Source organism: Anser cygnoides, chromosome 13 (assembly GCF_040182565.1).
Source record: "Anser cygnoides isolate HZ-2024a breed goose chromosome 13, Taihu_goose_T2T_genome, whole genome shotgun sequence".
Lineage (NCBI taxonomy): Eukaryota > Metazoa > Chordata > Aves > Anseriformes > Anatidae > Anser > Anser cygnoides.
Window position 1 is genome coordinate 18,741,062 of NC_089885.1, and position 16,744 is coordinate 18,757,805.

At 37.1% G+C, this 16,744-nt stretch overlaps 1 protein-coding gene across 1 annotated transcript in view; it reads right to left on the reverse strand.

The window, feature by feature from the left end:
• The window catches only part of DACH2 (dachshund family transcription factor 2), a 289,244-nt gene that overhangs the window by 42,930 nt on the left and 229,570 nt on the right, over positions 1–16,744 (reverse strand). Inside the window, 2 exon segments of the mRNA XM_067005164.1 lie at positions 5,911–5,991; positions 7,845–7,980. Coding sequence (XP_066861265.1) covers positions 5,911–5,991; positions 7,845–7,980 — 217 coding nt within the window.

The window sequence follows — 16,744 nt, forward strand, 5'->3', positions numbered from 1 at the left end:
CACTGACTACAAAATAAAAGAAGAAAATAAATCAGTTGGTATTTTCTGAGCAACATGCAATGGTCCAGCATGACTGAAGGAGCATGCCTGGGGATTCTTGTATTGGATTAGTCACTGCCTTTTTAGCTTAATGCCCACTTGCTTTGAATTTCAAACTTCTAGCGGATTAAAAAAAAAATAAAATTATAAGTGAGTCTGTGTACTCGCAATCAAACTTTTGGGGAAAATTATGTATTTTAACATATTCATTGATAGGACAAAGTATTGCAAACATGTCACAAATTAACAAAATTCCGATATGACTTAGGAATCCAACTCCTAGTTTCAAACGTGACTGAGATACTGAGGGGCTGACTTTTAACAGGTATTCAGGCAAAATACAGTTACCGAGATAAGAGTGATGTCTCAAACTCCTAGAGGTCTGGTCCATCTAGCAGAAGCTACAAAGGCTGGCCTAGTACTGGGCACAGGTGTGTCGAAGGAGCATTGATGAGATACTTAAAAACACCAACAGCCAATCTCACAGCTGCCTTCAGTGTGCTAAATTTATTCCCAAGATGTCTCTGTGAAACTTAACCTGGCTCCTATTATATTGATTGCTTATTACTGTAGTGGTCCACTCTTTCAGGTATACTGCTTCATTTCCAACGTAAAGCAGATAATGTGAAAAAAGCTACTAACAGAAGTCCGCCAGTGCTATAAAGGCTGGGTTTGCTCTCCCGACAGCAGGAGCACGCATCGCTGTCATAATCCAGAGTGGTTTGGGTCCTTTCTGTTCTTGACTGAAAGAAAGGCTCTGGAGCCAGGACCATGGCTGTGACTGCGTCACTCAGTACTTCAACCAAATACAACTTATCTCTATGGGTAACATGGCAAACTCTAAAACTTAGCTCACAACCAGTAACCCTTAGAAATTAAACCTATTTTTTACACAGTGCAGTTTCTTTGAGTATCTTGAAGCTCATTCTCAGACACAAATATTGCAAATCTGTCACAATAAACAGTAATTTTTGTTATTAATTTAAATTTGTATCAGTTTGTATCACTTACTTTGGCTTAAATCAAATGCATGAAACATGCCAAAATTTTCTTTTTTTTATAAGAGAAACCTGTACTGAAAGCAGCAATTGCTGGCTTCTAAGCAGTTTCCTAGTGAACAAGTGTTTGATCACACAGTCTTTGTTGTCCTTGCTAGAAATGACATGTTTTTCAGTAACATGTACTGTTTGTGCAAGCCAAAATTTCAAGCGGTGACAGTCTAAGACTACTTACTGGATGAATTCACGCTGAGAAGAACCTATTCCTTCCCCACACGTACACATGGTTACACACTTGTGCGCACAAATGCACAAACACAATTGCTCAGGAGCAGGTTTGGTACCTATGGCAGGGTCAGAGCACAGGCAGCTGGAGGCTGAGCCTGCATCAGTACATTCCCACAGATCTCTAGGATCTCTGTAACATAAGAAAACCTCTCAGCAATCTTTCAGGATGCATATTTTTTGTATCTTACTGCTCTTAATGAGGACTGAAGGCAAACTTATTAAATAACTCATGTCGATTAAGAATGTCATCAATTGCAGTTTTCAGGTTAATGACTTTGCATCAGAGGTATTATGAACCAGAGAATTCAAAGGGTCAGTTTTAATGTGAGCATTAACTCTAAGGAAAAGATTACTGGGCCCAATCCAAAAGCCACTAGGTGCCATTCAGCAATTTCCCCCCCTTCCACTTTTATGCCTTTCAAATCTGCTATGGCTCAGTAAGATGGACGTATAGAAAACTCAATTCACAGCATTCAAGGAAAAGTGGAAGTGGTTAACCTGGAGAGACATCCTGACTTCAGAGAGAATCAAACTTTAGCAAACTTTCAAGACCAGGTTAGATGAGGCCCTGGGCAACCTGATCTAGTGGGTGGTGTCCCTGCCTATGGCAGGGGTGCTGGAACTAGGTGATCTTTAAGGTCCCTTCCAACCCAAGCCATTCTATGATTCTACGAAATACCACGTATCTGTCTCATTTCGTTCTTATTTATCCATTTTATGCCATGAGCTTATACAAATTGCTAAAAAAAAATTTGGTCCGAAGCCTTCTGAGTAAAGAGAATTTCATATTTCAGCATATTTACCTAGGCTCACCATAGTGTCTAGACAGTAATATATTAAAGCCATAGAAATTTAATAAATAAGACATATTAATAAATTATATATCAATGTAAAAAACTGTCTTGGTCCGTATGCCAAGATAATTACAAAACAGGTATTTTACTCCAGACAAATGGCATTGTTAAATTGATTTTGAAAATGAAGTAAATTTATTTACTTACAACAACCACTATAAACTTAATGTAAAAGATGTGACCTTGGAATATTTCATTTATTTATTTATTTCAATTCAATTATTTATTTATCAATTTATCAAATACAAATAATTTATCAATTATTTATTTCAAAGTCTGAAAAAACTAGTCACTTATGAAATTTTCCCACCAATTTTTACTCTGGTTCAGTTAAGGTGGGGTGCAGCTCCAGCTCCCCAGACATCCATGTAAAGGCCCCGTTAAAGCATGTCTTGGTTCCCCGGGGGCCCTTAGGTCCTGCTTGCCTCCTGCTAAACTCACAGCAGAGGGGCAGGGCTGGCATATGCCCGCATCTCACCAGGGTCAGGGCATGCCACTGGCCCAGGAGGTACAACACTCGCGCAGCCTGGCAGTATATACCACTCCTGTCTGGAATAATGACCAGTTATTAGCTGGGGGAGCTATTGTTCAAAACACTAGGCTCTGGCCAAACTCTGTTCCCATTGAAGACATCACAATCCCTCCCACTGACTTCCACTATGGAAAGAGTTATGCTAGTGTCTTTTATTATTCCATCCTATATGAGGAGTTTGAAATATTTTTTGCCATACAGTCATGTGCAATAATCGTACTTGCAATTAAATCCCACTGGCAGGTATGGCTGAAGACTTTTCTGGCTAATACAGGATCTCATTCGTATATTTCCATAAAGCCTATGTCTAACAAAATCCTTTCCCATACAATAGAGATTTTTTTCCATGATAACTACTGAAGCAGGCAAATTTAATATTTTAGTTACTGTGCAATTGTGCAGCTAAAATGCTAGTGTTTAAAAACAGAAATAGCAGGTAAGCACAAACAGGAAGAACTTGTGTTTAAGTCTCTGTAAACGTTTGGGGCTATGTTTTGTGGGGGATTTTCGAACTCTGTTTCCTTTCATTAGCAATTTTAAAGTAAAGTACACATTACCTTTCATATGGTTTTCACTCGCACCCTGACACGGATGTACAGGCAGAATGCTTGTGCACCATACTGGTTAAAGATGTTTGCCCAGAATATAATAATATAAAATATTTTGTATAAAATATAAGACGGCTGACCTATAAAGATGTTTGATTTAATTGTCTTCTAATATTGAGCCTGACTGTACTTCCTAAAAAGATGATGAAAGGATGTGGAGTAATTGAGATTTAATGGCATTGCTCCTTCAACAAGCTTAAACGTATGGTCTGTAACCAGCCTCTAACCCCTCTGCACTGAGACAGCCATTAATTCTGTAAATTTTGTCCCTTCAACATATGCAAACAGCTCAGTATAACTGGAATAACTTCATATTAACTGTCTTTTTTTTTAGAAAAACCATTAAGCTATATGCTCTTCTGCCCTGATTATCGTGAAATTACTTTGATGAGAACAAACTGACACATTTTGGTATGATGCTGAGATCACTTTCAATGGGAGATGGAAAACAAAACTGTGTGTCCTGAGGTCACAGTATTTGCTTACAACATACTAAGTTTTATTGCTCTTCATGCTACACTTTCACATGAGTAGTACTACTGTGAAATTTTAGTTAATTCATTTTCATTTGTTGCTATCTTAATTGTTACAAAGTGCTCAGATATGTAAAGATATAACAAGGTGCGTAACAAAAACATGCTCAATATACACCTTCAATAATTTCTTTGTTGTTTGAAAACTTCCAACTTACAGCAAAGCTGGCATTTTATGGCCTGCAGAGCTATAAATCATTTTTAAAATCATGATGATATTACTCAAAGCAGATGTGAAAACATATGTTTGCCATGGTTGTATAAACCGCTTACTTGTCATACTTAATAAATGTTGATACTTTTATTTTAACTACATTCCTTCTTAATAACTTTGAAAATCTTTTCCATGGTAAATATATTTTGCCTTAGTAAAAGTAATGGCAGGTTTTGAAAAACAAAGCTTGTTCTGTGTTCAAATTATATGAATATTTTCTGCTGAGCAACCCAGCAGACATCACACTCTTCAGTGACTGTCCACATCTGAGAATGAAAATTGTTCAACACATATGCGGGGCAAGAGAGCCCAAAATGATTATACAGACGAGAATACTACTACTATTAGGAACAAAGAATGTATTTTGGACTGATAAAAACCACAGAGGAATAATAACAACTTGTATGGGTTGACAGGCTGGGGATTTTCAGAAGCAGAATACTGACTGTGCCTTACTGGCACAGTCCATCATTACAGGGTGCTTGCATCCTATAAACCAGAGGCTCCTAAAGGAGATGAAATATAGGTCTACCTCAATGCTTAATGTGAACTCAGCTTGAAATTGTTGGATATACGCTGTAGATGGATATATGCTGTTGATGCTTTTAAAATTCCAGCATATGTCCCATGATAATCCAGTCATAAGATGCCCAATAAGATGGTCACCCTTTTCATGAATACGCCCAAATAATTTTTTAGAACTCTGGAACCACAGTGCACATGGAGCCTTCAAATTCTTTTTTTTGAGTAGCTCATACAACTGCTTATAGTTACAGTAAATTGCATATAAGTTTGCTCAGAAAATAAACACAGAGTGCAATCATTTACATAGGCCTAAGGATTTGAGTTTGTCTGATTTTATTAGATACTCTAAAATTCCCTCAGCCAAAATAAAAATCAGTTTGCAATTTCATTTATGATAAAATATTCCTATTTTCAGTAGACTTATAACTACATTTAGCTTATGTTGTCTCCTCTTTCGGACACTTCTCTTACTTTTTTTTCCCATCTTTTGCCTTAATATCTTAGTATCTTCTTTGGTATATGCTTTTGAAGCGTATTTTCTAGTATTCACTTCACACTTACCTTCAGCTTTCTTTCATTTCTTCAGCTATACGTCATCTTGTTTTTGCAGACACTCAGTTTGTATGGTGCTCTCTGTATGTACTGTCAGAATAAGCTTTGTCTACTAATATGATTGATTTATTTTTTTGTATTTCTAAGGAAACAAAATGCCTTCTTCCTCTTCTACATGCAGCTGCAGATGCCACATCTCTGTCTGTGACAGTGACACCTCCCCAGGGCTTACCTGCGTACACCAACATACTCATTTTCACCAGCTCCCAACAATCACTGCAAGGAGAAATGAGCAGGGAAGGCACTTCCCTGCCTACTGGACAAACTCTATAGGTCAAGTTTCACCTCTTCCCTTGCTGCCTCTCATTTGTGAGCTGATGTAATATTATTAGACGTGAAAAATGTCTAATATTTCCCTCACCTATGTACCAGCGTTAGAGCAGCCTGCACACACATCCACTGGAGGAAAAGAAACAACACTGTGTGACTAATCAAATAGTTGCTAGGGACTTCATAAATAATTGAGTCAAAAGACCAGCAAGGTATTACTCCCATATGGTATAAATAGAGGGAAGCAAAGATATGATTGTTAACACTTCCTAAGAAGAATGTGATCTAAATTCACCGGATACGTTATTCATTGCAATTAGGCATGTAGTTTTCTTAGATTTATGGTATTATATCATTGCATATGCAGAATACTAGAGAAAGGAATACAACATGTAAGTGCAATTAAATGCCTGAGACGGAAAACAGTTTAATTTTACCTTTCTCCTTTTGCATTTTTTTTAGGCTTGTCCCAGTTTCTTGATCAATGAGTTCTCCTTCCCTGCTGTTGGTCAACATAGCTAAAAAAATCAGAGTGCACAGCTATATAACACTGTCAGTAAAGAAATGTCAGAAAAGAGGAAAATATTAAATTATACCTTTTTCTCAATAGTTTGATGTTTTAGCATTTATTTATACTGTGTAATTTCTAAAGCAACTGACCATTTTCACTGTCCATAAATCTCCTAATTCAGCAGTTAGAGCCAAACATATAGCAAAAGCAAATTTGCTCAAGTTGATTAAAGAAAGATACCAGGACGGAACTAAAATTATTACTGTGAGGAATCTGATTTCTTATAAAATGTTCAAATTAACAATTTAGAAAAGTACTTCTCAGAAATAATTGTGGGGAAAAATGCATTTAGTAAAACAAAGAATTTAGGTGTTAGCAAGTACCTATAAAGCAGCAAGCTTAATAAAGAAATACAGATACAGAGATAGTAACCCACAGATGAACTGAAAAAAAACATACTCCATGGTGCTAAAAGTTTCCCCACTTAAAATTTTCAAAATCAAAGAGACATTAAGTTAATGATTTCAGGATGCTTATTTTCTTTGTTCTTATTTGATTAAAACATTTCCTTTTCTGCAATTACAGAATTTAAAGTCATTCCAGTAAGGAGACTTTTTAAAAAATTGCAAAAATTGTAAGAGTAAAAAAAGCCACATATACATATGAAGTATATGTACATATCTCTATAACAATAAGCATTAGACTTCAATACAGAGAAATGTGTGGTTCAACATAAAATCTAGCTTTCTTTAAAAAAACTTTTAGCACTATTTCTGGAGCTCAGAAGATTGCAGTATGTTCTGCTACTTTTAATATAGCAAGTTACAGTAGCTTTCAAAAGCTACAATAAGGTAAAAAAGTCCCATTTTTCATTGTTGCTAAGGGAAGTTACATTTCTTGTCCTGTATATTTCTAGCCCTATTTTAAATGTATGAAAGCTGAAGGGAATCTACTTTCTAGTCCTTGCCCTGCGTATGCAGATGTTAAGGAAAATAGCTCAGTTTCTATTCACTAGTTTTTGTGTATTGCCACCTGTGCTATGTAGTGCAATGGTGCTGTATCATGGACCACAGTCAAAATTCCGAAATCCCAGCACGCAGCTGAGTAGTTATTTGATGGGAGAGAAGACTACAATGACTTCCATGAGCTGCACTGTTTTTGTAGTTTAAATCTAGCTTAGCAATGCCTGCATGGGCAGCAGTCACTGTGAAGACAACAGTGTTGACATACACTGACATGAAAAGATGTTAACTGACTTGCCCTAGATCCCTCCTGGAAGCACCAAGAATAGGATCCAAACTTCCTCCAATCCAAATCTGCATTTTAAACACAAGATCAATAATGCACAGACTGTGAAAACTGTTGTTGAGAGACCCAAAAAAATCAAAAGGTCTCACCTTCATTGCAACGAGGAAACATCTGCGCAAGAGGAGGTTTTTGGAGTGGAAAACTCATTATATAATCTGAGAGTTTTCTGACACACATTCACATTAAAATATTTCTTGTTCTTTTACGACTCCAGGTGCTTTCAGAGGCACTTTCTCATGCCAGCATGCAAGATTTAGTCAGTCGTACCAAAGAAGGGGCAGTATCTTCTGTGCATAGATGGATACAGGCACAGAATGAGTCTGAGGGGCTGGTCTCTGCATAGTAATGAACCTAATTAAACAAACTGTAGCAATGAACTTTCTGGCTATTGCGGGGGGGGGGGGGGGGGGGGAGCGTTTGGTTGGTCCTTTGTTTTTTTAATAAAGCGAGGTCTTTCCTGAGATTCCCAGTAAATAAATATTTGCTTCAAAAACCTGATAAAATTCTTAAGGTCAGTAGTTGTCAAGGGGTGTGAGGCTGCAAAGCACTAACCAATTCTGTCTGGGGTGTTGTCCAGCTGGGAGGGTGAGCTGGACACGCTGCTGCTCTGATGGGAGGAAGCGTGGCTCCCAGGCCGCTGACTGTCTTCTAGAGACGGAGCTGGAGAAGGGCTGTCTTGAATCCTTTCCTTGAAACAGAAATAAGACAAGGTCTGTGCAATGTGATTAATGAGCATCAGTGAAGTTAAATCAGAAAATGAAAGTGGCTAAAATAGCAATAACAAATAGTCTTTCCAAGATAAACAGTGAACAGAATTCACATCAAAAGGGCGGTACAGCCTTCTATACTGAAAAGCAATGGAGTCTCCTACATGCAATGCATCTAGGCACAGTTTTTCATCCTTAGTGTCATGACACAGCACTTAACACCTTTTTTTTCCATGATAAATCTTTATTTTCTAACTTTTTCACACATAGGAATATAAAGCATGTCTTTACATGCAGTTTGTATAAACTTATTTTTATGTACAGACATTAAAATCGGCATGTATGAGTTACATTTCAAATAAACAGTTCAGATTTGAACTAACTGGCACAAAACACCGTCAAATTTGTAAGCTCCCAAGAAAAACTACTTCTGTGCCTGAAACATTACATCGTCTTCTCAGGGTAGCATGTAGACCAATTTTAAAAGTTGTGGTACTGATAAGACAAATTCACTTTTGGATGGAAAGCATCACTGGCTAACAAAAATAAGACTGTGCTTGCAAATGCTTATGCGCATATTTGCACACAAAACCCTGAGATTAACTTCTAATTTAAATATACCTAGTACTTTAGGGAAAGGAGAAAAAAGAGGTAAGAAATTGTAAAATTTAGCAAAATGAAATTCTTCAGATCTGCGTATCTAAACTTGCAGATTGCATGGAGATATGGAATTTCCACCAGGAAAAATCTTTAGTAACAGGTTAGACAAGCAATAATTCATCTTGTCTTGAGAAATGTGATTGATTATATGATCACTTGAGATCCTTTCCAACCCAGTGATTCCTCATGCATTATTCTTCTGAATTGATTCAAAACTCTAGTCCCCTTCATTCCTGTTCCCAGGACCAACAAAAAAAATGAGAATTTTCTAAAAGGGGCAGATCATGGCCAGGGGTGCTCTACGTACTTTTATTTTAAAACCTCTTCTCTATGTTTTAAATCCTCTGTTACAGCTAATAAAGTCCTTAAAGGTATAGTTCCACTGGAGAGACACTAACAAGTAGATGTTTAATTTACAGAAGTCCAGAAACTGCATCTTTGCAGTTGCCCTCATCTCCTCATCCAGGGCAGTCAGCTGTTCCCTGTAAAAACCTGTGGAAACACAGGACTGAAATATTCCTCCCCCCCCCCCCCCCCTTTTTTTTTTAAAGGGAGATGCTCTGCCTCCACCTCATTAAAAATCACAACTACAGGGTAATCTGGGGAAGTTGTCTCCAAGGAATCTTGCAAATTTTCTTCCTTTCTAACCTACTCTCAAAAGATTTTTCATTAAGAAGTCTGTGTTCTGCCTACTTGGTGGCAATTTTCCATGTGTTTTTGAAAATAAGCTCAACAGCATCCAAATTTTTAGTGCAGTTTTTGCTAGACTATGCTAAATCAATAATACAGCTTTAGGAACAGACCACTAGATTCTAATAGTTTGTCCATTATAAATAGCTAGCATAATAGCTTCTGCTAATAACTTATCTAAGAAATTCATTAATAACACTTGCAGTAAGATCAACATTTTAAGAATATCCTGTTACCCATTAAAGCCATCTCTCTAAAACACACCCATCTTCATATTTACAGACTCATTTGAGAACGATGCACAGGGAATATGAGAACAGATCCTCCTAATAGCAAGGGGTTGTATTTGTCTATTCCAATCACACCAGCCAAAAACATAGCATCGAATGTGTCTTTAATAGGATAGTTATTGTACATTAAATAACAACTGAGCCTCAAAATCATGTAACAGATGTGTATCTATTACATAGCTGTTAATCCTCAATGGATTCTTCAATTATCTGTTATTTAATGAACACACAATAACTAATAAATCTTACAGGAAGACTTTTAATTGCAGTATTTTTTTAATGATAATTAAAAACGGTTAGTAAGTTTTAAAAAATGAATCTACTATGTTGAGCCAGAAGATCTTCAAGTTTTTAAAAATGAATGATTTTAAAGAAATTCTCAAATTCTGGGGAAAAAAAAGTTTAAGCTACTGATCTTCAAATGGCCATTGTTTTCTTCTTGGTCTCAAAAGACTGATTTTAAAGATTGCTGAGAGGAGCAGAAGAATAAAAGAGTTGCAACTTATTCTGGGGATGGCCTGTTTAGTAAACCACATTTATAGGGTCACCCCAAAAATATTCTTCTATATATATGAATAATAATATATATGCAACTGTTGTCATCTACTTCATCTTGTGCAGGCATTTGACACTGTCCTACACAACTTCCTTGTCTCTAAATTGGAGAGATGGATTTGATGGATGGACCACTCAGTGGATTAGGAATTGGCCGGATGGTTGCATTCAAAGAGTTGCAGTCGACAGCTCGATGTTCAGGTGGAGACCTGTGACAAGTGGTCAGGAGCCCTCAGGAGTCGGTATTGAGACTGATACTATTTAAGGTCTTTGTTGGTGACACGGACAGTGGTATTGAGTGCATCCTCAGCAAGTTTGCTGACAACACCAAGCTGCGTGGTGCAGTCGACATTCTGGAGGGAAGGAATGGCATCCAGAGGGATCTTGACAGGCTTAAGAGGTGGGCCTGTGCAAACGTCATGAAGTTTGGCAAGGCTAAGTGCAAGGTCCTGCATCTGGGTGGGGGCAACCTCAAGCACTAGTACAGGCTGGGTGATGAGTGGATTGAGAGCAGCCCCAAGGAGGACTTGGGGGTGTTGGTGGATGAAAATCTCATTGTGAGATGGCAACGGGTGCTTGCAGCCCATAAAGCCAGCCATATCCAAGGCTGTCCATCAAAAGAAGTGCAGCCAGTAGGTTGAAGAGGGTGACTGTCTGCCTCTCCTCTGCTCTTGTGAGATGCTACCTGGAATGCTGTCCTCAGCTCTAGGGCCCTGAGCGTAAAAGGACATGTAGCTGTTGGAGTGAGTCCAGAGGAGGGTCACAAAAACGGCAAGAGGGCTGGATTACCTCTCCTACAATGACGTGGTGAGGGAATTGGGGTTGTTCAGCCTAGAGTAGAAAAGGCTCAGGAGACCTTATAGCAGCCTTCCTATACTTAAGAGGGGCCTACAAGAAAGATGGGGAGGGACGCTTTATCAGGGCGTGTAGCGATAGGTAATGGTTTTAAACTAAGAGGGCAGATTTAGATTAAACATTAGACAGAAATTCTTTACTACGAGGGTGGTGAGGCACTGGAGCAGACTGCCCAGAGAAGCTGTGGGTGCCCCATCCCTGGAAGTGTTCAAGGCCAGGCTGGCTGGGGCCTTGGGCAGCCCGGACCAGTGGGAGGTGTCCCTGCCCATGGCAGGGGGGTTGGAACTGGGTGGTCTTTAAGGTCCCTTCCAACCCAAACCATTCTATGATTCTGTACAACCCTGAGCTTATATATACTGTCTTTTACATTCGTGTAAATAATAGCTTTGTGTAAATAATAGGTTACAGCTAACAGGCTACCACTCTGACTGTAATGCTATTTGTCTGGATTTTAGTTTTAACAGTTCTCTTTGGCACTACTTATTCCCTTTTTATCACAACGAGTACTCAATTTACAATTAGATACAATTTTGAAATGATTAATTTTACAGAAGAGTGCATAGTTTAAGTAAACTTCATTGTCTATTGCAACGAAGAAAATGAATAGCCAAGGAGAGGACATGCCAACTGTTCTGCAAAAAAAAAAAAAAAACACACAACAACTATGAACAAATATGACGATGAATTAACACTTAGATATCACACAAACAGACATATATGTCACCTTAAATGGGAGTTATTTGAGTAATTCAAAAGCTGATGATTTGGAAAAGCAAAGTATTCAAGCTCCTTCTGGTAACTGTACTTCCTATTGTTTCTTGCTATAAAATAATCTCTTCTTCAAGTAATTTGCCTTCAAACTCAGGGTCTTAGTTTGAAATGTTCAGGCAGAAATAAATGTGTCAAATAATAATGTCATTCTTAATCACACAGTGAATCATTTTCTAAGAGAATTACTTGATTATGTCATCTAACGTCTTTCTGGTTACAAAAATTTACATATACAGGGAAGATGTACCTTTCCCTATAGATAACAAAGGAGCTGAAATTTTCCCTATATTTTATGTACTACAAATAAGGATAGAGTACCGTCATGTAAGACTGCATGTGGATAGAGAAACTATTTCTAAATGTTTGTGTGGAAATGTAATGCAGAATTTCCTCTACTATAATGAATAACACTATGAACAGACTCTTTTTTTGCAAGTAAACAGATCCATTTTTCAGTCCTGTAATCAGTATGCATCTATTTAGCTACTTAACAGCAATGTGCTCTGGTTCATTAGGTAGCTACTGTTGTGTCTCAGCCTAGTTAAAATTTCACAGCAAGTTAATCTATTTTATTACAAATGAGAACACAAGTGATAATGTCCTCACCATTTTCCAAACACAGGGTTAACAGTATTTGTAACAAATCAATGAGGGCATTTAAATAGGAAAATTGCAAATCTAAAACCTTAACATTTTTTACACATTGATGACTTCATTTTATTTGTCATTTATATATTTTACAACCTTGTTACTTTTCATATATTTTATTTTTTTCTTCTTGAAATAGCTCAGTTCCCACTGGCACACTGCAGTGCAGCTTGGTTCTGCAGTAAGTACACTTACAGTAATAGAGAAGTATTCCTAAATAAAGTAATATTTTTTCCATTTGAATTTCTTCATATTTTATAAATCTGCAAGATTCATAATCCATGTTATAATGTAATGAATTATATATATATAATTTACAGATTGTGAGAATTTTATGAAAAATGAAAACATTTCTCAAGATCTCACCTATTTATCTAACTATAGTACCTACTTCATCTTATCTTTTCTCTTCCCTTTACAGAGCTGTACCATAAATTCTCAAAAAAGACTTTTGCAGTATTTAATCCTTTTGAAGGGTAATATATTTCTGTCTTACTAAAGAACAGTGTCTTGCTTTAGCTTAGAAAATGTAGCTACAAAGCCTGACATTGTTAATTTTAGTTGTGATTTAGGTTAACAGCACTGAAGTCATCCACTCATCCAATTTCTAGATACATCCTTGATTTCACCTCAATATTCCTCTTCTAACCCCGTGAGGTGGTATTCCACACGAATAATATGAAACACTACATAACGGTTTTATCCACACTAGTTTTATTAGAAATATATATGAACAGCTTACCTATTTTTGACATTATCATCTTGACCTTAATTCCTTACCTCTGATTTTTTTATGGTATTGATCTTCATTTTGTGTCAAGAATTTAGAGGAATGATGCTACTAGATTTTCCATTATTTTTCTTTATTCTTAGTGCTAATGTAGCTGTAATTACTGTTCCAAATGTTAATCTATTAATGAGTTCCTAGAGGATTTAATGGCATTTCGCTGCTGACAAGCAGGTTTTGGAAGTTTGTCTGAGTCCTGGATATTTTATTCAGACATTTATCTTGATATTTCATATTTAATTGAGGTGCTTCTTCTGCAGTGGCAGGAGAGCTGGAATTCAGATCTCACTAATGAAACTGAGAGGAAGGAAAAATGGGGATTCTACTGTATTTAGGTCTAGATTAGAGTTTTCAACTCTCGTAACAAAAAATCATACCTGATTACCATGCTGGTAGAATAAATTTTCTGACATTAATTTGCTCACTAGCTCCCCACTGGAAAATGCATTGTGTCACACCTGATCTTACAGCGCTTGCCAAATCACCACTGAGATTCTCAAAATGGACCACATTGTTAAGCTGAACATGCAAGACTAAAAAAATCAAGAAACCAGAGTGTCTCGTTTCTCTGAAGAGGTCTATACTGTGGAGTCAAAAGCAGTCAGCCAGCAGACTGACTGCAGATGTCCTCACCCCCTGTCCAAAACTACCATGACTTTGTGCATGTCAAGTACCACTGCTCCTATCTATGTGGCTGAAGTCTGTTCTTAATAAGAAAGAAGAAAAAGAAAGAAAGAAATTTTGGTTAGCAAAGAACTGAATTGCTACCTTTTATTTTTAGTTAATACTAAGTATTTCTTTCCATTTGACCTTAGTTAAAACTAATTGAATTCTATTATCAAACACAATTTTAATAGCGTTTACTGTCCCTAACTAATGCATTAGGGTGAAAAACAACACATAATTGGTATTTAGGCTTTTCAAAGAAAAAGAATAATCTTGACACAGTAAGCAAGAGCTGTGTTAAATCTGAGATGATGTTGGACAGATTAAATATGATAGACCACAAGAAATATGATGGTAGAGTTACTGTTTCTGTGCATGAGAACAGTAGTTAGGTATATTTTCTGAGTTATTGGAGTCTGGAAATGGGCACATGCAGAGTATGGTCAACTTGTTGGTCTTCTGAGCTAGTTATATCATCTCCAACTGCTGTAAGAATTGGAGAAGAACAACGGAAACAGCTGGTCTAAAAACTAAGATAGGATATGTATGTCTGAAAGCCAGCTGGATCCCATTCATCTTTTGCAGTGTATCAGGAAGTCGTTCACTTTAAAATATATACTCTGCCATTTGAAATGCAATTTTTTTCACTGTGTACATATAGTTTCTTCAGTCATAGTCAGCTGGCATTTGTTTTCCCACCAAATTTAAGAAATCATAAAAGCTCTTCTGTTTACTGATTTTTAATACCAGATGTTCACTTGCTAATTCCATTACCTTGTGACTACTTCCTATAATTCATTAATTGCCAGCTGCTCAGCCAAACAGAAAACCACAGCTAATCAGATGGTATTGGTAAACAGCCAAACAAGAGCTTCCTTCTTCACCATTTCTTAAATTAGCAATCACTGAGAAAGCTATGGCAACCTTCACTGGTATATTAAGATTTTACCTTCACATTTTACTTCGAATCTTAAAATATAATACTGACTAAAATTGGACAGACTCTTGCAGTGGAAACTTCCTACTTGAACCCCTCCCATGAATTGCTTCATCCAGTGCTGCTACCAAATGAAAGAAAGGTACTCCCAGGACTAATGATGGTAATGCTCTATAGAATCTATGTTACAGCTGTATTAGTTATTAAGTACAAATGCAAATGTTTAAGCCAATACTAAAAGGATCTGAGCCAGAACTGAAAGCTAGTATGTGCTTGGTGTAACAATATTCCCTTGTGATCTTTGCAAAAAAAGAGACATACTTGGTTTTTACTGTTTTTCTTTTTTTTTTTTTTTCCTCCCCTTGCAAGTTTAAAATAAGTATTCACTGATTATTCTTTAAACTAGCAACTAGTGTTAACAAGCAAGGCATTCTTCGCATCACAGTGAGAGGAACATGCCTCCCTTCATAGGAGGGGAGACGAAAAGGCTATTTAATGCAATTTGTAGGGGCCTGAACATCTCCCAACATAGTAGTTTCTCTGTCAGTGAATAAAAAGATACAAACCTGCACACACAGTTCTTTGCTACAGATAGTCATAAAAATTAGCCTTATAAGAAATAAGCAAACTATGCTGTCTCACACATCGCTCCCCTAATGTATTCTAGTACCCATTTTAGCAATACGCTGCCAACAATGAACACACACTATGAAACGGGACAGAATAAATCTAATAGAGAAAAGTATCATAAATTTTACAAAAGTTTTGTTTTATAAATCTTGTAATATTCTGCAAACATTTCAGAATGAATTTAATGCACAGAGATATGAAATTAAATAAGTTATAAATTCTGTAACTAGAAATGCTTTTATACTGAGAAGAATTGTTTCAGAGTATTCTGAGATGGCCACATTTTTCAGGCTGTCAGGTAAATTTTATGAATGCGAGTTGTATAGCACATAGAAAATAGCACCTCTCAGCAATAATTACACAGCCCATCTGTATTGTCTTTAGGGAATTTAAAATCATGTCATATACGTCCTTTACAAATGCTTTAAGGATCCCACAAAATCAGGAGAAGAACAGAACACAAAGAAAAGGAGACTCAAAAATCTCTACTGCATGTGTAGATCACACGATAGAAATAATGCTTTGTTCTGCTTATCAGCAGACCAAAAAATTCAGATGGAAATCGTGTAGGGTTGATGTGAAATAAAAGATTTCAGTTCCTGGGCAAAACATAACATTGCATTTCACCCAAAATGTCATTTTTTTTCGGGGGATTTGATTTGTTTATAAAGTACATGTAGGTGAAATTCCGAAAGAAATGATTTCAGAGTAAAAAAAAATGCTTTGGGGTTCTCTGAAACAAAGCATTTAAATTGCATTTTAACTTTTTTCTTTGGGTTTTCCAAATGCATTCAACAAATGTGCCATTTATTCCTAACTGGGACCTGGCTAACATCAGAAGGAGTAAGGTTTCTCCTTTTCCAATGTCTGCCTCGAGCCCCAGGCACAGCGAGAGGAGGCCAGCATGTCTCCAAGCAGTGACTAATTATTTCAAGACAAGTCAAATCCATACCATGCTTCCACTTCAGTCCCCTCAAGACTAATAGACTCTTCTTCCCCAGGCTTTCTCCTTGCCAGTCTCCTGCCCCTCACTCTCCCCCCCCAGACACCCCAAATCTACCAGGTAACAAGTTAGCTCTTGCTCAGTGCAGGTCTATCCAGCATCTTCCTCTCCTTGCCCACAACTTTATGGTTAAAATTGTGTCAGCTAGCATGTTTTTTAGTCATGTATGCCCCTTCTGACTTAATCTGTATAAATAAAGACTTTAGGCTTGATGACGCTCCTGATATCATACACAGCCTGAAAATATCCCCAG